General features: G+C 52.0%; 1 protein-coding gene across 16 annotated transcripts in view; it reads left to right on the forward strand.

Moving 5' to 3' along the window:
* SIPA1L3 (signal induced proliferation associated 1 like 3) overlaps positions 1 to 21,988 on the forward strand; it is a 235,772-nt gene that overhangs the window by 124,389 nt on the left and 89,395 nt on the right. For all 16 annotated transcript variants that reach the window (XR_004523304.2, XR_004523302.2, XR_004523305.2 and 13 more), the window contains 2 exons: positions 13,291 to 15,120; positions 18,971 to 19,101. Coding sequence is in view for 12 of the 16 variants with exons in the window: in XM_033844840.2 (XP_033700731.1) it covers positions 13,599 to 15,120; positions 18,971 to 19,101 (1,653 nt within the window). In the remaining 4 variants the exon portion in view is untranslated. The remainder of the gene's footprint in view (positions 1 to 13,290; positions 15,121 to 18,970; positions 19,102 to 21,988) is intronic.

The raw sequence follows: 21,988 nt of genomic DNA on the forward strand, positions 1-21,988 counted from the left end.
TTCCTTTCTGCAGTGTGGGGCAGAATGGTAGAGCCTTCCCCCTGGGAGGCCGCATGGGTTGAGTTAGGGCCAGGTGTGAGGCCAGTGCTTCTTAGCGGGGCTGCCGTTGTTAAGTGTAGCTGAGAGAACTGGACCATGGGAGCAGGCCTCCAGCCTGGGCTCCTGGCTCCGTAAGTGCCAGATTTTGCTCTCACTTTTGACAACTTGGACTCCTGTCCGTGAGTGGTCTCAGGACAGACTCTGGAGTGAGTCAGAGTTCAGAGTTCTGAGACCCAGGTTCAGACCCCTGCTCCTCCGACCTTGGGCAGGTAATGTCCCCTCTCAGAACCTTGCTTTCCCCATTCTGAAATGGAGGTGATGAGAACACTGCCTCCACTGGTCACTAGGAAACTTGAATTCAGTGTTTTGTGGCACGTACTCTGCAGGGGGGCCTGGCACTCTGGATGGGGGAGGGGGGCAGTTAGGATGGTTACTGTTGGCAGCTGGGTGCCACCCAGGCTAACAAGGCCCAGCTATGTGTGTCCCCCTCACGCCCCTCCCCTCCCACCACGGGGAGCCTTCCTGGCCGTGGTGTCCCTGGTGGGCTCCACTGCTCCCCGCCCCTCACCCCAGAGTCGTCCTCAGGTGAGGACAGGCAGAGCCCGAGACACCTCCGGCCTGGCCCCCCAAGAGCAGGATGGAAAGAACAGGGCTTTAACAGATGTTCTTTGCCAAGGATTCCCTGGCTCTGTTTAATCAAGATTGTCAAATATTGATTTAATCTCTAGACCCAACAGATGTGATCTTAGCAGGTTTCAGTGGCAATTAGCTGGGATTAGTTAGCAAGTCAGGCACCAAGCTGACAAGGCAACCATCTTCTAAAGGAAGTTTGGCCTGGCCACAGGAGTGAGCCCTGCGGGGGAACGTACTGAATATTTAACCACCAGTCCGACCTGGGCAGCAGCAGCCACGAGAGCAGCCTCAGAAGTGGGGTCCTGGAAGCCTCTGTGGGCCCAGCGTTGCCCCACACAGTGATAGCGGGAACACTCGGGGTTTCGAGGCAGCAGCCGTAGACCAAAAAGCTTCAATATCAAAATAAACGGCACGGCCATACCAGTGCGTGTGGCTTGACATTGGGCCTGGCTAGAGCCAGGAGATCCCTCGAGGGATGTCCAGCTCCCTGGAGCAGGGGTTGTGCCCCTGATTAAGTCTTCCCAGAAGGGGCTCCCCTGACCACAGAGGCCCGTAGCCCAGCTCTGTCACTGTATCCCCACTCCACGAGCATGGCTGCAGCTCCTGGGTGGGCCTGGTGCATGTGCCTGTACTTCAGGAAGCATCCTTTTTTTTTTTGGGGTACACGGGCCTCTCACTGTTGTGGTCTCTCCCGTTGCGGAGCAGAGGCTCGGGACGCGCAGGCTCAGCAGCCATGGCTCACGGCCCCAGCCGCTCCGCGGCACGTGGGATCTTCCCGGACTGGGGCACGAACCCGTGTCCCCTGCATCGGCAGGCGGACTCGCAACCACTGTGCCACCAGGGAAGCCCAGAAGTAACCACTTTTAATGGTTTGGTGGATGTCTTCCTAGACCCTTTCTTGTACATTTTATAGAATTTATGTATATACACACTCACACTAACAAAATCTGTCCCCCTCTTATTTAAACCAAATGGGGTCATGCTACACAAACTATTCCACAACTTGCTGCTTTTCCTTCCCAAGTGGCAGCATAGAGTAAAAGAGTATAAGGTAGGAAGCTGGATAGCCTTGGTTCAAATCCCAGTGCTACTGGATCCTAGCTGAGTGACCTTGGGCAAGTTACTCAGCCTCTCTGGACTGAGTTGCATTGGCTTTAAATGAGCATGGTCCCTCAGGCTTGTCATGAAGATTAAATGGGTGAATGTGTGTAAGCATTTCACCTGGTGCACAGTAAGCACTCAGTAAGTATGAGCCATGCTCATTCCCTTCAGGCCGTGTGGACAGTCCGCATGCACGACACCACATGGTGCTACCTCACTGTTTGTCACAGCTGCGGCACCTTCCCTGGAATAGAGGCACCCAGTTCACTTAACCCATCCTCTGCTCGTGGGCATTGGGGCTGTTCCCAGCGCTTCCATATTACAGCAGTGCGGCAGTGTGAGCACCCCTGCGGTTGAACCACCTTGAGTCTGTCTTTCAAGGTGCGAGAAAGACTGGGGTGAATATCCGAGGAAGAGATTCCTAGAAGGGGAATTGCTGGATACAAATAAAAACAATATGCACACCTACATTTTCAATGCATAATTCCAGTTCATTCTTCTATTTCCCCAAGGGGAAAAAACCGATACCGATTTAACTCTGACTTGTGTGGGACCCTCACCTGTTTTGAGCGTAATAGCTGTACATGGCTGCCCTTGCCCCTGTGGGGACTGCTCTTGACTCCTAGGTAGGAATGTGGAGCCCTCCTGGATGCCTGGGAAAGTTTAAATTAGAAACACCCATCCGCTGGGCTCTGACATTAAATATGAAAGTGCAGGTTCTCACAGCGTGATACTGTGATATAATGAGAAAAATATTTTGGTCTTCATTCAGGTTCCTGGCACAAGAGCTTCTAAAACCCTTGGAATTTCCTGAGAGATATGGGTGATACTGTCTTTTGTTATTCAAAATAAGCTCCTTTGAACCGTACCTGAGTTTATGCTAAAGAGGTGACTCTTGGTGGAACCCTGAATATCTTCAGGATGGGGCTGGTTGCCAGAGGAACCAACCACGTGATTAGAGGCTTGGGACTTTCAGCCCCACCCTCCTGACCTCTGGCAAGGGAGAGGGGCTGCAGATTAAATCACCAATAGCCAGTGATTTCATCCATCAGGCCTTCATAACAGAACCTCCATGAAGCCCTAAACAACACGGTTCAGAGAGCTTCTAGGTTGGTGAACGCATGCACATGCTGGGAGGGCGGCACACCCCAAACTCCACAGGAACAGAAGCTTCTGCACTCAGGACCCTTCTAGACCTCATCCTGTGTATCTCTTCATCTGACTGTTCATCTGTATCCTTTATAATAAACCAGGAGTAGTAAGTAGTGTTTCCTGAGTTATGTGAGCTGTTATAGCTAATTATTGAACTTGAGGAGGGGGTCGTGGGAACCTCTGATTTGTAGCCAAGTCAGACAGAAGTGTGGGTAACCTAGGGACCCACTGCTTGCAGTTGGGGTCTGAAGTGGGGACGGTCTTATGGGACTGAGCCCTTTACCTATGGGGTTTGTGCTCACGCTGGGTAGTTAGTGTCAGGATTGAGTTAAATTGTGGGACACCCAGCCCTACGAGAATTGCTTGGTATGGAAAACCCACACATCGGATGTCAGAGTTGTTGAGCATACGAAACATCACAGTAGTATATGGCCATGGTCAAGGCCCTGCTCATTGTTCTTTGGGCTGATGGAGCAGTCTCTGCCATGATACTTTCTAATGAGATTTCTGAGATTTCCATCCACCTTGTTTCCTGGGGGAGCTCTAAAGTGGTCCTGGGTATGCTCAGGTTTCCAATAAAGTGGGGAAAGATATAGCGGGGAGGAAACAGATTCTTAATCTGAAATCTGCTGAGGTGTTGCTGACATTCCAGAGCTTTGTCCTTATGAATTGATTTCAAAGATACTTGCGTCATTCATGTATTCACACAACACACCCATTGCACCTGCTGTATCTTTTATTTAGAGCATAGATGTGGGAGCCAGACTGTCGAGGTTTGAATCCCAGCTGTGTGACTTGGCCATGTTACCCTTGCCTCATCTGTAACACGGGCATGCTAGGGTCCCTACTTAATAGGGTTATCATGACACACAAGTTAATACACCCCACGAGGGTAGCCCCGTACCTGGCCCATCAGGAGAACTCATTAGTATTGGCCTTATTGTTATAAGCATCACCACCATATCATTCCTCCCCTCTACCTGACCCATGTGGCAAGAACAAACATTAGACCTCAGTCCACGACAAACTTGGAGCTGTTCAAGGTCTAAGGAGAGCAAAAGATACTCAGAGGCTTAAAAATCCTGTGGGCTAACTCTTGTAGTCCAGAGCCCTGGGAGCTCAGGGAGGGGAGGACAAAGGTGATTCTGCCTGGGGTGTGGAGGGGCTGGCGGGAGGCGTGCTGGCCAGCAGCACCGGGGACAAGGGGCGTGGACAAGGCTCCCTGGAGCGGCAGTCCCCCGAAGTACCTCCTGCAGTGGTCACAGTGCCCTTCAGACCAGTAATTGTCACCAAAGGTGACCCTCTCAGCAGCATCCAGTCTGTGAACCACCTGGTCCTCCCCAGACCACACCCCCCCTCCAGGGCCTCTCGCACACCTGCCCTCCTGCCCCTCTGCCTGGGCCCGCTGTGGCCAGTGTGCTCACTCCCTCTGACATTTGCGGCCTCTCGAGGCTTGGTGTCAGACGCTCCTCTCTTTGCTCTGTCCATTTCTTCCTCTCTCCTCAGCCCTGGCTGCATGTTGGAATCAGCTGCAGAGCTTTTAAAAGACACTCAGGGGCTTCCCTGGTGGCGCAGTGGTTGAGAGTCCGCCTGCCGATGCAGGGGACATGGGTTCGTGCCCCGGTCCGGGAAGATCCCACATGCCGCGGAGCAGCTGGGCCCGTGAGCCATGGCCGCTGAGCCTGCGCTCCGCAACAGGAAAAAAAAAAAAAAAAAAAAAAGACACTCAGGCCTGGGCCCCACCCCAAACCAGCTGATCCAGACTCTCTAGGGGTGGGGTGTGAACACCCGTATTTTTATTAAGCTCCCTGGTGCCTCTAATGGACAGCTGGGGGAGAGAACCACCGTCTCAGACAACCCAAGAGAGCCTTGTATATGGGCCGCTCCCAGCTTTCCTGCCCCAGCACGTCAGCCTCGCTCATCAGCACACCTGGGGCACGGCAGGCGCCCTCTCTTGATGCAGACCCCAGGTCAGAGGGCACCCCCTCTCTGAGCCTTCAGGGTGGGACCTCCTCCCAACCTGTCACAGCATTACATTTTATTCCTTTATGTGGCTGACTACCCTTTGAAGTTCCCTTGTTTTCTGTCTTTGTTTACTTATTTCTCTGGCTTCCTTCTACTGGAAGTAAGTTCTTAAGGGGTGGGGAGCGTGGTCTGCCCTGCTCAGGGCTATATCTTCAGCTCCTATAACAGCACATAGTAGATGCTTTAAGAAATTTATTGAATAAATTAATGGATTTTAAGTGCTTAGTGTTTGTGGAATAAGTGAGTTATATATGCCTAGTAAATGGTGAATAAGTGAATAAGTTTTCAGTGCTTTTTTTGACTGAATGAATTTTTTGGACTGAATGATTTGTAAGAACGTGATAGATGTGGGAATTCCCTGGCGGTCCAGCGGTTAGGGCTCCGCGCTTTCACTGCCAAGGGCCCAGGTTTCATCCCTGGTCGGGCAACTAAGATCCCACAAGCCCAGCAGTGCGGCCAAAAAAAAAGAATGTGGTAGGTGTTTGTTATATGAGTGAGTGAATGAATGAATGAGTTTTAAGGACTAACTAGTTCTTTTTTTTTTTTTTAATTTATTATTTTTGGCTGCGTTGGGTCTTTGTTGCTGCCCGCAGGCTTTCTCTAGTTGTGGCGAGTGGGGGCTACTCTTCGTTGCGGTGCGCGGGCTTCTCACTGCAGTGGCTTCTCTTGTTGCAGAGCACGGGCTCTAGGCGCACAGGCTTCCATAGTTATGGCGTGCAGGCTTCAGTAGCTGTGGCTCGCGGGCTCTAGAGCGCAGGCTTACTAGTTGTAGCGCACTGGCTTAGTTGCTCCGCGGCATGTGGGATCTTCCTGGACCAGGTCTCGGACCCATGTCCCCTGCATTGGCAGGCAGATTCTTAACCACTGCACCACCAGGGAAGCCCAAGGACTAACTAGTTCTTACTGGACAAATGAATGACTTGTATGTGCCCCGAAACTGCTGAATCGCCACTGTGTCCCTGGAGGAGTCATTGTTCTCCGTGAGCCTCTGAGAGTAGCCCTCAGACTTGGTGCCACAACGCTGAGCTATCCAGAGCTCACGGGTCCCACTGAGCCCCCATCACAATGACTGGGTCGTGTTTCCATAAAGGAGAAACATCTGGAGTAGACCAGGGCAGCCCTGGACACAGAGGCTGTATAGGATGGAGGCCCTGGATGCCTACTTAGCAACCCTCTCATCTAAGGCCTGTGAAGGGGCAGCACACATACACACACACACACAGACACTGTCTCTCCCCCCAACACATTACTTTCAGCTTCTTCCCAGGGGCAGACACACTTGGGCACCAAGCAAGCCCTACCTACCCTCAGGTCACGGACCCCAACTGAGACGGTGCTTCCTGGTCCAGAATGAAGTCATTCATCCACTCATTTATTTAGCAGATATTTATTAATGGCCTACTGTGCGTCAGGCTTGTGCCACAGGTGCAGGCAGTGACTCACATTCAGTGCCTCACAAACTTCACATATGGGAAACAATTAATTACGTGGTAAATTACTTACATATATGTATATATTTTTAATATTTATTCATTTTTGTCTGCATTGGGTCTTAGTTGGGGCATGCAAGGGCTTCCTTGTGGCATGCGGGCTCTTCATTGTGGCGCGTGGGCTTCTGTCTAGTTGTGGCAGGCGGGCTCCAGAGTGTGTGGGCTCTGTGGTTGCGGCACGTGGGCTCTTTAGTTGAGGCACGTGGGCTCAGTAGTTGCGGCGCGTGGGCTTAGTTGCCCCGCAGCATGTGGGATTTTAGTTCCCCAGCCAGGGATCGAACCCAGGGATCAAACCCATGTCCCCTGCATTGGAAGGCGGATTCTTAACCCTGGACCACCAGGGAGGTCTCTACTTACATATATTGATGCAGGTACCACCAAAGGGAAATGCAGAGAGCTCAGGTTGGGGATTGAACTGGTTGGTGAGAAACGAAGCTTAGGTGGAGAAAGTGTCATTTGTCCTGAGTCTTGAGAAAGAATTACCTAGGTAAAGGAAGGCGAGCAGGAATGGCATGTACAAAGGTCCTGAGACAGCAGGGAAGATGGGTGTGAGGGGAACTGAAAGAGGGACATTGTGGCCTGGGCTCCAAGAGCAAGGGGAAGAGGAAAGGGAGCCTGGAGGACTGAGAGGAAGATTTTGAATTTTTTTGTGTGGAAAAGGGCCCTTAGGAGCACAGGAACAGAAGCAGAGACACCAGTGAGGCTGTGGTGTAGTGAACCGGTGAAAGTCACAGCAGCTCAGACCAGAGGGCTGGTGGGAGAGAAAGATGGATTCGGATATGCTGTGGGGAGAGTCAACAGGACGTGGGGTGGTGAATTGGACGTGTGGAGTGAGGGAGAGGAAGTGTGAAGGATGACATTGACGTTTCCAGTTTGAGCCCTTGGGTGGAAGTAAGTGCCTTTTGCTGAGATGCAGAGGAAGCAGATGGCCAGTTGCATTCCTGTTCTGACAGATACTCTGGTGTACCACCCTGCTGACATCTCTTGTCTTGATTTGGCCAATAAAATGTAGTTTGCAGAAGTGACACGTGTCATTCCTGAGCAGGAACTTTAAGGGCCATTGCATGGTTCAACCATGTCTTTTCCCTCTGAGATTGGCAGGGTCTCAGGTGAAGGGCTACTCCCTCAACTGGGAACAAAGCTGACATGAGCGGGGCCCTTGGCCAACCCATGATGGATATGCAGTATGAACAAGAAACAAACCCTTGCTGTGTAAGCCTCTGAGCACTTGGGGTCCTTTGTTAGTGTAATGTAGCTCAGCCCGTCCTGACTGTCCTGAGAAGGGGCAAGTTTTGTGGTTGGGAGAGGTCAAGAGTCAGGCTGGGAATGTTCAGTTTGCAGTGCATATGAGATACAGACATGGTGGTGTCAAGTAAGCAGGTAAGTACCTGAGTTTGGAACTCAGAAGAGCAGTTGTATGTGGAGATCATTTCTTGTGTGTCACCACTGAAGAAAAGGAGAATCACGAGGCGCAGGAGGCTGCCTGTGATCACTGGGAGGGCTGGTGCCTGAGCTCAGGACTGCCTCACTTCAGGAATGAAGCAGCTGGGGTCAGTCCCAACTCTGCCACCTCACGGTCATATGGTCTGGGACACATTCCTTCCTTCCTGTTTCCTCGTGTGTAAGCTGGAGATAATAATGATATCTACCTCATGGAGCTGCTGTGAGGGTTAAGAGAAATAACAAATGTCGGGTGCTTAGACAAGGACCTGGACCACAGAAGGGTCATACGTGGTAGCTGTTGTTACAGATGTTGTTTTGTTGTTGTTTTGTCATGTAACTAAAATGTTCAGAGGTGGGAAGTGGAATCGGGTTGGCTTCAGGTCCAGGCTTGATGTAGAGACTCAAATGATGACTACAGCCCCCAGATGGTCTGTAACTCTCAGCCCCTTTCACAGATGGTTCTCCCCTCATGGTCACAAGATGGCTGCAGTGATTCCATCTTTCACATCCTCTCTGGCTCGGGGTAAAAGGGAAAAGCACAGTCTTCAGCCCCAGCACTTCTAGCAAAGACATCACTAGGTCTCTGGTTCTGATTGAGTTGTGTGATTTGTTCCTGACCTTGAGAAGAAGCCCTCCTCTAGCCCATTGGGTGGAGGTCAGAGCGGGCAGGTTCTCAAAGGGAAATCTGGGCTGTTGTTGGAAAAAGGAGTCATGGAGGCTAGGGGAGCAAACTACAAATGTCTAACACTGGAAGGCTTGTGTTTTTCCCTTTTCCTCTGCTCTGTGAGGTTCCGGCAGATATTGTGACCCCACAGAGCAGGGCCCTTCAGAGCCAGGACACTGGGGCCATGGTGCTGGCCTGTCCGCCTGCTGTTCTAGCCTCCAGGCTTTGGGGGCCTGATAAGGAAACATCCTCTCAGGTCAGAGTTCCCCAGCTTCTTTACAAATGACAGTCTGGGAGCTCTTACACAGATACACCATTAGTTGCCCGCTCTTCTAACAGACCCTGACGTTTTCTGGGAACCAGTGTGGCCAGCCCCAGGGATGAGTCCTCAGTGGCCCATGGGCAATCAGGATGATCATAGACTCTGGCTGGCTTCACCAGCTTCTCTGGCAACCGGAGTGGCCATAAGGGACCACATCCTGGCCAATGAGACATAAAAGAATGTCTGTGGAGGGAGGGGCAATGTTCTGGCAATGTTCTCCTTCCTGATTAGGGTCAGATCGGTAAGAACACTCTTACATCATCCCTTTCTTTACCCCTCGCCAGTAGTTCAGTGAGAGGCATGGCTGTGGCTGCCAGCTTGTGACCACGGGGCCACAAGCCAAAGATGTAAGCCAGCAGCACACTGCGGGATGGCAGTGGGGGAGAAAGAGAAAACGCCTGACGTCATTTCCCTGTACCAAGCGTGGAGCTGCCATATCTGGCCTCCTTGTTACATGAGATAATGAAGTGTCTTCATTGCCCAAGACACCATTGGACGGTATTGTTACTTGCAGCCAAATGCCTCCCACCTGACTCACCCACTGTCGCTTGCTTCTCATTGTGCCACTGCCTTGGCCCCATTTGTTCCCCTCCACCATCCACAGGTGCCTTCTTTGCACACAGCACCGTGTCTTAGTCAAGGTCCTCAGATGCCGGCAGCAAAAGCCTTGCTTGACAGTCTTGGGCAGAGGCAGATTTATCAGTGGCTTACAGAATCAACAGGAGGCCAGAGGAGCAATTGTAGAAAACAGGCAGGAGCCAAGCAACACTGGAAGAAAGGAACACCAGGGCCCCTAGCAAGTGACATGTAGGAAAAGTCAGATCCACATCCCCCGCTACTGCAGGACACCCTCCAGCCTTTTATGCTCTGCTGAGGTCCTGTGCCCACCCCTGGCTGTGCTTCTGTAATTGCGGGGAAGAACTCCTGCCAAAGATATGCGAAGGAACGGTGATAATAGCAGGGACCATGAGGTAGATGGTATTATCCCCATTTTACGGATTGAAATTGAGTCACAGTTTCAGTAACCAGTCCGTGGCACACCAGTATCTGAACCCAGGCAGTCTGGCTCTCATAACAAGAGGTTCCCCATCAGGAAGATCAGAGTGCTTCTAGGAAGAGGGAGTTCGACAGAGACAGCTAGAAAGGGACCAGTGTGCACCGGTCCCTGAATCCCAGAGAGGCTGTGGGTATCATACACTCAGTCTGTGAATGTCACAAGGAGACTCAGCTGCACCTGCTCGGGGAAGGGATTTGTGCAGAGACTGGGGCCTCAAGAACATCTGTGTGTTTTCATAGAAGGGAGCAAAGCGAATTGGGGGTTTCCGACTGAGCTGAAACAAAATGCCATCAGCAAAGCCCATCTGTCAGAGGTGTTTGCACAAGCAAGTCAGGGTCGCATCGGGGCCACTGCGTTTCCCAGCCAGCCCAAACGTGACCTCAAAGGACTAATCCTCTGCCAGGCTGACCCAAGGGCACAGCTGGGCTGCCAAGCGGCGCCAACAGTGCCCTCAGCTGGTCGGGATACCCCAGCCTGGCCTGGGTTCCGGGGCCTAGCAGAGTTTGGGGCTGCCCTCAGGCCCTCATCTCTGGCGAAGCTGAAGACCAGTCACCGAAAGTCACAAACCAGCAGCCCCTGCTCAAATCAGGCCCACATACTTACTTTGTTGGCCCTCGTTGTGGTGTGTGTTGGTAATTCATCTGTTGACTAAGAATACATGTAAGTAATGCAAGTGGTAGCCAGTGGTGTGCAATAAAAAGTAAGGCTCCTTTCTGCCCCTTCTTCCAAAACACAGATCCTGGGGATACACAGTAGCTCACATTCTTTTTTTTTTTTTTTTAACATCTTTATTGGGGTATAATTGCTTTACAATGGTGTGTTAGTTTCTGCTTTATAACAAAGTGAATCAGTTATACAAGCTCACATTCTTATGGGGGGAGGGAGGCCAGGAATAAATCAGAGACATAAGTGAGTATAAGTACTAAAGAAAATAAATGAAGCAGGGATGGGGCTGGGAGTGGAGAGGAAAGATACCCAGTTTCCCTCCCCAGGGGCAACCACCGTGAGCAGTTTCTTGAAAGTCCTTTTAGAGGTCATCTCTGCATGTTAGTTTGTTGCTGTCGTAGCTGTTGTTTTTGTTTTTCAGGTTGGGAGATGTTGCATACAGTTCTAGATTTCTGGTTTCTCTTGAAAAATCCCATGATCAGGCATCCACATGCCCGCAAGGCTTGGTTGCAGAAGCTGAGGCCCAGCTGCCTCTTTAGAGGACGCTCTGCTGTCCAGGTCCCCACGGCTTCACCTGGCCTCCATCTCCCCTAACCAGCCCAACCCTGGGTACTCTCCACTTTCCTGCCCCTTCTCTGCCACCTCCCCTGTATGCCTCCCTATGGTACCTTCAGGAATGCTCATGGGGAACCAGGAAGAGGGCGCTTTGCGCCCCAGCCCCACCTCTCCCCTCACCTGGTTCTCACTTTCTCAGAGGCTATAGGCTCCCCTTCTTTTTTGCTCCATGAATCTGCTTCATGCTTCCCCGGCGGTGCCTCTCTGCCAGCTAACTCCATACCTCTAGGCATGAGTTGTGAAATGCCTCCTACACGTGTACACGTGCGCGTACACACACACTCATACACGTGCTCACACAGGAGGCCTTCCACTCACTCAGAAAGCACCAACACTCACTGACTCACATGAGTCAGGCACATCACTCACAATGGCCATGTCCAGTTCCACATTCCAAGGGAAAGTAATTGTTAGTCACCTTGAGTCAGATGCCCAGGCCGACCCAGCACTCTGCTGCCCTGAATAAAATCAGTACTGTTGGCAGGAGAAAGAGGCACAGCTGCTGGGACAAGCAGCAGGTTCTGCCACAGGCCATGATCCACTTTCCCCTTCCTTCCCCACTGAGGGTTTCATCTTCCAGAAGCTCAGGGTAGAGACAAAGGGAAGTGATCCTGCAGAGTACTTTATGTTGCCGGGCAGAAGAAGAATGAACTCCCTTCCCCAGAGGTGCGCAAGTCAGGATGCACTAAACACATCAGGTCAGGTGGAGGCTGTCTGTTCGCTCATTCATACACTTGTGAACAAGTGTCCTGGACACTATTCCAGGAGCTGGGGCTACATCAGTGAACAACACAGATCGCCCTGCCGTTCTGGAACTGATAATTTAGTGATGGAGATAACCAGTAAATAGCAAACTAATTTCAATTAGTGGTAACCTCTAAGGAAAAAGAAGAGAGCAGAGTGACAGAGAAAGGCTCCTAGAGTGGTTTGGGAAGGCTTCATTAAAGAATGAATATCAAGTTAGGGAACCAGCCTGGTGAAGGACCGAGGAAGGATACCCACACATCCTGGATGGGGCCTGATATGTCAGAAGAACAGAAAAGAAGGCCAGTGTGATGGGAGAGGCACATCCCTTAGTTGGGGCTGGGGAGAGGCAACAGGGAGACTGGCCAGTCCTGTGGGGCTCATGAGCCAGTGGAAGGAATTTGGATTTTATTCTAATGCAGTAAGAAGCCACTGGGGACCTGTCAGCAAAGAAGCAATAGGAGCTGATCTGCCAGCTCTCATAGTATCAATATTTATTAATCACATAGATTTCTAGAGACATTCCCTCCCCCAAATCCACCAGTGCTCATGGTGACTCCTCCATCTTTTTCACTTCCTTTCTGGCGGGGTGGCTGGTCAGGTGGACTACAAAACAGATGGACAACTGTGCAGCCTCTGTGTACAACCACCAGTAGACAGGACTCATGGGGGGCAGAGGAACATGTGCAGTGACACCACAGGGAACAGTCAGCCAGATCCTGAAAGTGAGAAGCGCCGCAGGACAAGTGACCTCATTCCTTCCATAAGTAAATAGCATCAAGATGGGGGAGGGGGGGTTGTAGAGTAGTGGAGACTTAAGAAATATATATGCCAAAGCAGGGTACAGATCTTGTTTGGATCCTGATTTGAACAAGTCAACTTTCAAAAGACATCTTTGAGACAGTGCGGGGAAATGTAATGCAGTTGGGGTATTACATGACATTAAAGAATTCTTATTTATTTAGATGGGTATGATAAAGGTATCGTGGTTACTTTTTTTTTTTTTTGAAGGCCTTATATGCTAGAGATACAAGCTAAATTATTTATAGGTAAAATGGCCTGATGTCTGGGATTTATTCTAAAATATTGTGCCAGAAACAAAGTGGAGGAGTAGGGGAACAGATGAAACAGGAATGGCCAATAGTTAATAGTGTTGAAGCTGGTGGGGTGGCTTATCGTGTCCTCCTCTCTGCTTTGGGGTATGTTTGAAATTTTCCATAGTAAAACGGTTTTTGTGGTTTTGTTTGTTTTTAAATGAGTAAAGCTGTCAAAAACAAAAGGTCATTCTCTGGGAGCAGTATAACGTCACATCTCACCTTTGCCTTTTCTCCCTTTTCAGCATGGCAGGGAAGGCACCCCTGCAGCCTGCCAGCCCTCGCGCACACCTGCTGCTTGCTCGGCCCCGCTGAGCCACTCAGTCTGGAGGCCCCAGGACAGCGCCTGCCTCGTGAGGTTGTCCTGGCTCAGTTGTCCACAGCGATGGTGGAGAACTGGACTCCACAGGCTCACAACCTTCCCGACAGGCTTCAGGGGCCAGAATCCTTCATCCTGGGACTGGTGGCCCTGAACAATGGCTGAGGGCCAGGGGACCCCATAAAGTTAGTCTACAGCTTTCAGGGGCCAGTAGCACTCCAGTGCCCGTGGACTATGGCCACCTATCGGCCCATTCCCAACGATGGTGTGGACCTGGCCGTCAGCTGTGGGACCAGGGCAGCCGATGTCCTCCCCGGCCCGCACACAGGGGACTACGCTCCCATGGGATTCTGGGTCCAGAACGGCAGCATGCCCCAGGCTGTGGGTGAGAGCCCGGCCAGTGCCACCACCCGCCCCAGTCCCACCACCCCCGCGGTGCCCAAGATGGGCGTGCGGGCAAGAGTGGCCGACTGGCCACCCAAGCGGGAGGCCCTGAGAGAACAGAACAACCCCAGCCCCTCACAGGACACAGATGGCACAAAGGCCACAAAGGTGGCCCATTCCATGAGAAGCGTACAGAACGGACAGCCCCCCACCAGCACCCCGGCTTCCTCAGGGTCCAAAGCCTTGCACCGACTCTCCAGGAGAAGGTCTAAGGATGTGGAGTTCCAGGACGGGTGGCCCCGGTCCCCCGGCAGGGCCTTCCTCCCGCTGCGGCACCGCAGCAGCAGCGAGATCACCCTCAGCGAGTGCGACCTGGAGGACGCGGCGGAGCCCCGGGGCGCCCGGCACACGGGGGCGCTGCCGCTCTTCCGCGAGTATGGGAGCACGTCCTCCATCGACGTGCAGGGTGTGCCCGAGCAGAGCTTCTTCGACATCCTCAATGAGTTCCGCAGCGAGCAGCCCGAGGCCCGGGGTGCCCCGAGCCTCACTGAGCTCCTGCGGGCCGATCCCGGCCGACACGTGGCGGGGGGCGGCAGTGGAGCCAAGGGGGACGCCCGCAACGGGCAGCCCGCCAAGGACGGCCTGCTGCCACTGCAGCCCATGAAGGAGAAGGAGAAGGCCCGGAAGAAGTCCACGCGGGGCCTGGGCAGTGGGGATGCGGTGGACTCGTCCATCTTCCGGAAGCTGCGGAGCAGTAAAGCCGAGGGCGAAGCGGCCCGGTGCCCCGGGGAGGCCGAGGACGGCCGGAGCCCCCCGGAGGCCAGCAGGCCGTGGGTCTGCCAGAAGAGCTTCGCCCATTTCGACGTGCAGAGTATGCTGTTTGACCTCAACGAGGCGGCCGCCAACCGGGCGTCCACGGCCCAGCGGCGGAACACGACCACCGGGGCCTCGGCCGCCTCGGCCATGGCGTCCCTCACGGCGTCGCGGGCCCACAGCCTCGGCGGCCTGGACCCCGCCTTCACCAGCACGGAGGACTTGAACTGCAAGGAGAACCTGGAGCAGGATCTCGGCGACGACAACAGCAACGACCTGCTGCTCAGCTGCCCGCACTTCCGCAACGAGATCGGCGGTGAGTGCGAGCGCAACGTGAGCTTCTCCCGGGCGGCCGCGGGCTCCACAGGCAGCAGCGGTGGGGGCGGCGGAGAGGGCCGCCCTCCGGAGCCCACCCTGAGCGCCTACCGCACGAACGCCAGCATCTCGGTGCTGGAGGTGCCCAAGGAACAGCAGAGGACGCAGAGTCGCCCGCGGCAGTACAGCATCGAGCACGTGGACCTGGGCGCCCGCTACTACCAGGACTACTTCGTGGGCAAAGGTGAGGTGGGGGCAGACAGGTGGGCAGCACCTGGTCTCTGAGACTGTCACTGCTCATTCATTCGCTGCCAGGCCCTTCCTTGGGCACCGAGGGTGCAGAAAGACACAAGACCTCCCTCAGAGAGGGGCTGTGACGATGCAGGGAGTCCAGCCTCATGACACATGGGTAGCACCTTAAAACCCCGAGCTACATGAAACAGTAGATATGCATTAACTTAGCAAATATGTGCTTGGGTCAGCTATGTGCCAGGGCACTTTCTAGAGCTGGGGGATACAGTATTGACCAGCTTGAAACAAAAACCTTGTCTTCCTAATGTCTTAGTGGGGTAAGACAAACAATAAAACTAGATAAATACGTAAGGTGTGGTGAGTGGCAAGTGCGGTGGAGAAAAGTAAAGCAGGGAAGAGGGAAACAGTGTCAGTGCTGGGAGTTGCATTTTCAGTAGGGAATGGTCAGGGAGGGCCTCCTAGTGAGTGCCCTTTGAGTACTGAGGTGAAGGAGGTGAGGGAGGGAGGCTTGTGGAGATTGAGGACAGTGTTCCTGACACGGGAAACAAGTGCAATAGTCCTGGAACACTGGAGGAATAGGATGGAGGCCAGTGTTGCTGGGACAGAGTGACTGAGGGAGAGTGGAAGGAGCTGAGACAGGTGACAGGGGCAGATCAAGTGGGACTTTGTGAGCCACAGTGAGGACTCTCACTTTTACCCTGAGTGAGATGGGGCCGCAGGAAAGTTCTGAACAGGAGAGGGCCTTGATCTGACTCAGGTATTCTCAGCCTCCCTCTAGGGAACAGGCTGTGGGGGCAGGGGGAGCTGGGAGACCGAGGAGGAGGCTGCTGCAATGGTCCAGGCAGGAGATGGTGATAGGGAGGTCTAGGGGAGCCTAGGAGGGGGGAAGAAGCTGGCAGGTTCTGGATTCCCTTTGACGGCGGAGCCGTTGATGTTTGGAGGGTGTTAACACAGGCATCACACATGGTGAAGTTCATTAGTGCTGATGAGGCAATCCTAGGAGGCAGCAGAGCATAGTGCAGAGACCACAAACCCAGGCAGCCCCGGGGACCAGGCAGGAGACAATAGAGGGAAGCAAACCAGGCAGGGACTGCACAAAGGGCAGCTCCTGCTCAGCTCCAGCTCACTGTTGTCATCAGGAAGTATAGACAAGCTCAGTGTTGCCAGCCTTTCCAATTTTTCTAGATTCTCCTGAAATTCAGATTTTTTTAGTATGGATTCTCCTATATCAATTCAGAATTGAATTGATATAGTAACAGGCTTAAAACAACATAGAAGTTTATTTGTCTCACATAAAGAAGTCTGGAGATGTGCAGCCCAGGACTGGTATGGTTACTCCTCAGAAACAGTGGAATGCCAGCCTTAGTGCAATGGCCTCTGAGCCCTCAGGGTGGTCTCCTGGTCCAAGATGGCTGCTGGAGTTCCAGCCATCACATCCATGATTCCAGGCAAAGAAAAGGAGGAAAGGATTCGGGCAAAATGTCAACTCAGCACCCCTACCTTTTTTTTTTTTCAAGTCAGCCCCTTGTAAAGAACATTTTTAGAAGTCCCAGCCAACTGCTTCTGGTTATTGGCCACACCTGTCTGCAAGGCAGGCTGGGAAATGCTAGTTTTCAGGTAGACATAGCCCCTCTCTTTTCTTCCTCCAAGAACAGAGGGTTTCTCTTAAAATGAAAGAAGGGAAGAATAGGTAACCGATAGGCAGCCAGTACTCCACAGCAACTAGTTTAAAATTTTTTTAAAGCAGTATCCTAGTCAAATACAACAAATGTCAACTAGATCGTCCAGAGTACAGTCTCTGGAGGTCCACCAGTGTTGGAGTCCGACAGCCCTGGGTTTGGGATGTCTTTTTCATAGCTTATTAGCTACGTGACACATTTTACCCCTTGGACTCCGTGTCCTCATGTGAGGAACAGAGATGATTGTAGCAGCATCACATGCCCAGAAACAAAATGACACAGAGACTGAAAATTAAGGGGTGAAAAAAGAAGTTCAGACAGTCACTAACCAAGAGAAAACTGGTGAGGTGACATCAGTATCACACAAAATAGATTTCAAGGCTAAAAGCTTTGTTTGAAGAACCAAAAGGGCCATTTCTTATTGACTTTCTAAAAATTTACCCAGAAACTGTAATAGTTTTGAACCTTTGTATACCTGGCAACCTGTTTGAGGGGTATATAAATAAAAAACTAATACAGCGACAGGGAGACGTGAACAAATCCACAACCCATGGGAGAAGTTGACAGGGTCGCTCTTTGAAATTGACGAATCCAGTAGCCAGAAAGTAAGGCTGAGAGGATTTGAAACCTGGTTTTGCATTTATACTATATTAATTTTCTACCTAACCAACAGAGAACACGTTCTTTTCAACTTGCACGTAGGAATACCTACACGGAAGGACTGTGGTTAGGATCAAATAAGATTGTACATCAAAACAGTTCTTCATCAGGCAGATAGTGAGTGCTTATCATGGAGCATTAAAAAGAAGCTTTTCTTTAAAAGAATGATTTCTTTGTAGTCCTGGAAACTCATAAATAAGTTAGTCATTGGTCAGTGTTTATCGATTGCCTATTCTATGCTAAGACCGCAAGGTGCTGGGTATGCATTGGCGGAAAACGAAACAGATCCTGCAGCTGTTTCAGGAATGAACTGATATCTGTGGAGCACACTTACTCTGTTCTCTGACCAGCTGGGGAGATTGTTTAACCCACTGCAGGTGCTGTTCTTATTGGGACCATTAATTAACACACATTTGAGCCTTAGATAAGCCTTTGAATCACCAAGAGCATCTTATGAGAATAGGAACCAACATTTAAATATTGAGAGCGCTGGGGTGGGAAGGAATCTCTGGCAGTGCGGAGCTGCTGACTTCACGGACTTAAGACAGACTGCTGGCAGGCATCTACCACAAGCAGGAGATACTTGGGTTATATATCAATTAGAACTGTTTGCCTGGAAGGATTATAAGACAGCAGCATGTTTTTTTAAAAAGGGGAGACAGCTGTCATTTTGGGGAGAGAACAGGAGACTTCCTCCATGACTTGGTAAAGTCTCTGTCACCATAAGGAAAAAAAGAGTAGTGTTTAAGTTTCCTACATCTATAGAAATATGGTTAGATAAAGGTGACGCTTGGGGACTGGAATCATGGTCCTTTTCTGTGACAAACATCATGCCCTGGGGGTAGTACTAGCCAACACATCTCATGTGCTTACTCTGTGCCCGGCCCTGTGCTGAGTGCTCCATGCTTATTGACCTGTTTAGTCCTTACAACCGGCTGAGAGAGGGCTCCATCCTTCCTGACACCGTTGTACAGATGAGAATGCCGTCAAGCGACTTGGGCCACACATCTAATGAGTCCAGGGCCCGGATTTCAGCCGGGCAAAAGCCTCTCTAGACTAGAATCTAACCACTTCACGAGGGCTAATTGGCAGCTAAGCTGCTGAACATTTGCAAATATGGGATAATCACAGCGAAGCTAGTTTTATAACATGGCACGCACTGCACTAAGCGTTTTTGGTTCGTAGCCTCGTTTCACTCTCACATCGGCTCTATGAATCATGGGTAGCGTGAGGGCCCCCCATTTCCCAGATGAGAGCGCTGAGACTCAGGAGATTTCTGTGGGGTATAGTAAGGTGGGCTTTAACCTCTTAACGGTCTCTCCATTGAGTGTGATCGTGACCAGCCATGAGGTTTGTGTGACCAGGATCCCAAGAGCCTGCGCAAGAGCTCTGTACGGGTTGCACAAGAGCCTTCCCCGGCTGTCCTCTCAGCAGCCCTGCCGTGGGACGTCACCCCTCCTTCCCAGAGAGCTGACTCTGAGCTCACCTGCTCTTCCCTCTCAGAGCATGCCAATTACTTTGGCGTGGACGAGAAGCTGGGACCAGTGGCCGTGAGCATCAAGCGGGAGAAGCTGGAGGACCACAAGGACCACGGGCCTCAGTACCAGTACAGGATCATCTTCCGGACCCGCGAGGTAGGTCCCATTGCTATTGTTATTATTACATAAATCACAGCCACTCACATCTATGAGCCCTTACTCTGTGCCAGGTTCTGTGGGTAAGTGCTTCCCCTGTTTCAACTCGTAATCCTTCCAACAGCCTCAGGAGAACAATCCTGTCAGTCTCCCCATTTTACAGAAGGGAAGACTGAGACTCAGAAACATGTCTGAAATCGGTGACTAAGTGGCCAGGATTGGAATCCAGTGTGTCTGACTGCAGAGCCCAAGATTCTGACATTTGCAAAAGATTAACTGTGATGAGTATAAAAAAGAAAGGGAGAGATATAGGGGATTCTTTCAGGATTGTGAGATGCCCTGCAGAGTGGAAAGGAGAACTAAGGCAGCAGGTCTCGGGCAGGGCAGGAATTGGGGAATCTCAGCAGCAGGCACTGCCGTTGATGTTGATCAGCTCAAAACAGGCCCAGCCTGCCTACTTTCCTTCAGAATAGAGGATCCCATTGTCCTGGCTTGGTCAGAGGTCTTCCCTTGGAGTAAATGTCAGCTGTGGCTAGGGAACAAGGCCCGTTGGGGGCACCCTGCTCGATTAGGACTCTTAAGTTGTAAGTGGCAGAAATCTACTTCTATCTGGTTTAAGCCAGAAATAGAACTCATTGGTTTATGTAACTGCAAATCCAGGGGTAGGAATGGCTTCAGGCATAGCTGGACCCAGGCACTCAAATGATGTCACCAGAACTCTGCCTCCTTATCTCTCCCGCTCAGCTGGCTCTGCTGCTTTTTGCATTGTGAATGTCATCCTCTCCTGCTACCAATAAGCTCTCTCCATGTCATGGGAAAATGGGGACCGGCTGCTCAAATCTTTTCCATCTTTATACTTTCTCCTCCGCGTTCTTATCTGCTGAATCTCTGGGAAGGACTCTGATCGGCTCTGCTTGGATCACAAGTGTGGGCCAGTCACTGTTGTCAGGGATGATAGAGGACTCTGTCTAGATCTAGGACATGTGCTCCACCCTGGGTCCAGGGGCCGGGCTGGGCACTGTGATCGACAGTTCTGTCAGAGCCACCCACAGGTGGTGGTAGGGGGGTGGTTCCTCAGCAAAAGGTGGGGAGCTAGGCCAGTAGAAATGATAGAGACTTCCAAAAGACCTCAAAGGAAGACCTTTTCAGAAAAGGAGCAATCATCAGCTGGGCAGGCCCCCCCAGTGGATCTCCCTCACCCCTGCATTACCCCATCCCCCTTGGGCCTGGGCTTTTGCACAGACATGGGAGCCCAACAGGCAGGCACTGCCAGGGAGTTTGGATGTGGGGCCGGCCGATCCTGGACCTCATCCAGGCCGGCAGATGCTGCACCGAGGGCCGTGGCCGCATCCCCTCGCGAAGACCTTCCCGCTGAGGGGGAGTGAGATGACACAGATGGCAGCGTAGGGGAGGCAGCCCCAAAACCTTTGTGCCCCAGATCACAGGTGGTCACCGGCCCCGGAGTCTCCCCAGCATCTTCCTCCTTCCCTCTCCTCACCTTTCTGGCCAGATGAACACCAGGGCAGAATGTGAGGTGACAGCTCACACTGTATCCAAGTGTTGCAGGACACGTGGGGAGCTGCCAGGTGAGATGACAACGGCCATCATATACTAATCAATAGTATTACAGCTGCTGTTGTGTTGTAGATTTATTCCACACTGTGTGCCGGGCATTTTCTACACCGATTATGTATATTCACTCCCTTTGCTGTGGTTCCTATTCAGTAGGTTGGAAACTGGCTTGGTGCCATTCCTGGCTCGTTCCTGCTTCCGTTCACTTCCCACGCCCAGCGCCCACACACTAGCCTCTGATCCACCCCAGGCTGGGCACAGGGCCTTCGCAGCTCAGGGGCACAGGCCTGGGGTTCATCCACTCCACGGAGATTCACTCAGCACCACCACCGGCCAGCACTGTGCTGGGCACTGAGGAAACAGTGTAAATAAGGCAGCAGAGATGCTCATGGGACTGCATTTTTGCTGGGGAGGCAGACAATACGTAGATACTCTTGTAAATTATACTACGTGGTACATGATGACAAGGTGGAAAGTAAAGCAAGGAAGAGAGATAAGTGCGGGGGTGGTAAGATTTTTAGACAGGATTGTCAAGGGAGGTGTTACTCGGAAGGGAACATTTGAGTAAAAGACCTGAAGAAGATGAGAGGAGCCATGTGGACATCTGGAAGAGTGTTCCAGACACAGGGAACATCCAGTGCAAAGGTCCTGAGGCAGGACCAGGCCTGGCACAGTCACTCAGCAGCTGTGAAACCTTGGGCACGTGGCTTCTTCTCTCAGAGCCTCTGTTTCCCCCATGGGAATCCCACTCTCACAGGACCATAGTGTGGGCTTGGTGAGGTTGCCCATATAAAATAGGCAGTGCTGGGCCTGGCACTCGGGGAGAGCCCAGTGAGGATAGCCGTTGGGAGAGGTCTCAGTTTCCTGTCCCCTTGTCACATTCAGTCAGCCCTGTTGACTTTTGGCCCACCGTGAGGTTCATGGCCACAAGCAGGCCTTTCTCTGCCCCTCACACACATGCAGGCCACACGTGTACTCAGTCCTGGCCCCAGCCCCTTGCAGAGCCGCCTATTGGGCACTAAGGCCTGAGGACCTCGTCATCCTGTCATCTGGAGGTAGGGGCAGGGGCCAACAAGGTTCGCCTTGCCCCTTCCTAAGGCCCTTCCTGCCATGGAGGCAGAGAGTCACATAACCCGAAAGTAGTAATGACAGTAGTAATAAGAACAGCTAACACTTAGCACATATTCCTGCCAGGCACTCTTCCGAGTGTTTTATATGCATTGACCCTTCAGATTCTCTCAGTAGTCCCACGATGTGGGTCCCATTCCCCACATTCTACAGATGAGGACTCTTGAGGCCTAGGGCTGTCACTCGT

The sequence above is a fragment of the Tursiops truncatus genome, chromosome 19, assembly GCF_011762595.2.
Source record: "Tursiops truncatus isolate mTurTru1 chromosome 19, mTurTru1.mat.Y, whole genome shotgun sequence".
NCBI lineage: Eukaryota > Metazoa > Chordata > Mammalia > Artiodactyla > Delphinidae > Tursiops > Tursiops truncatus.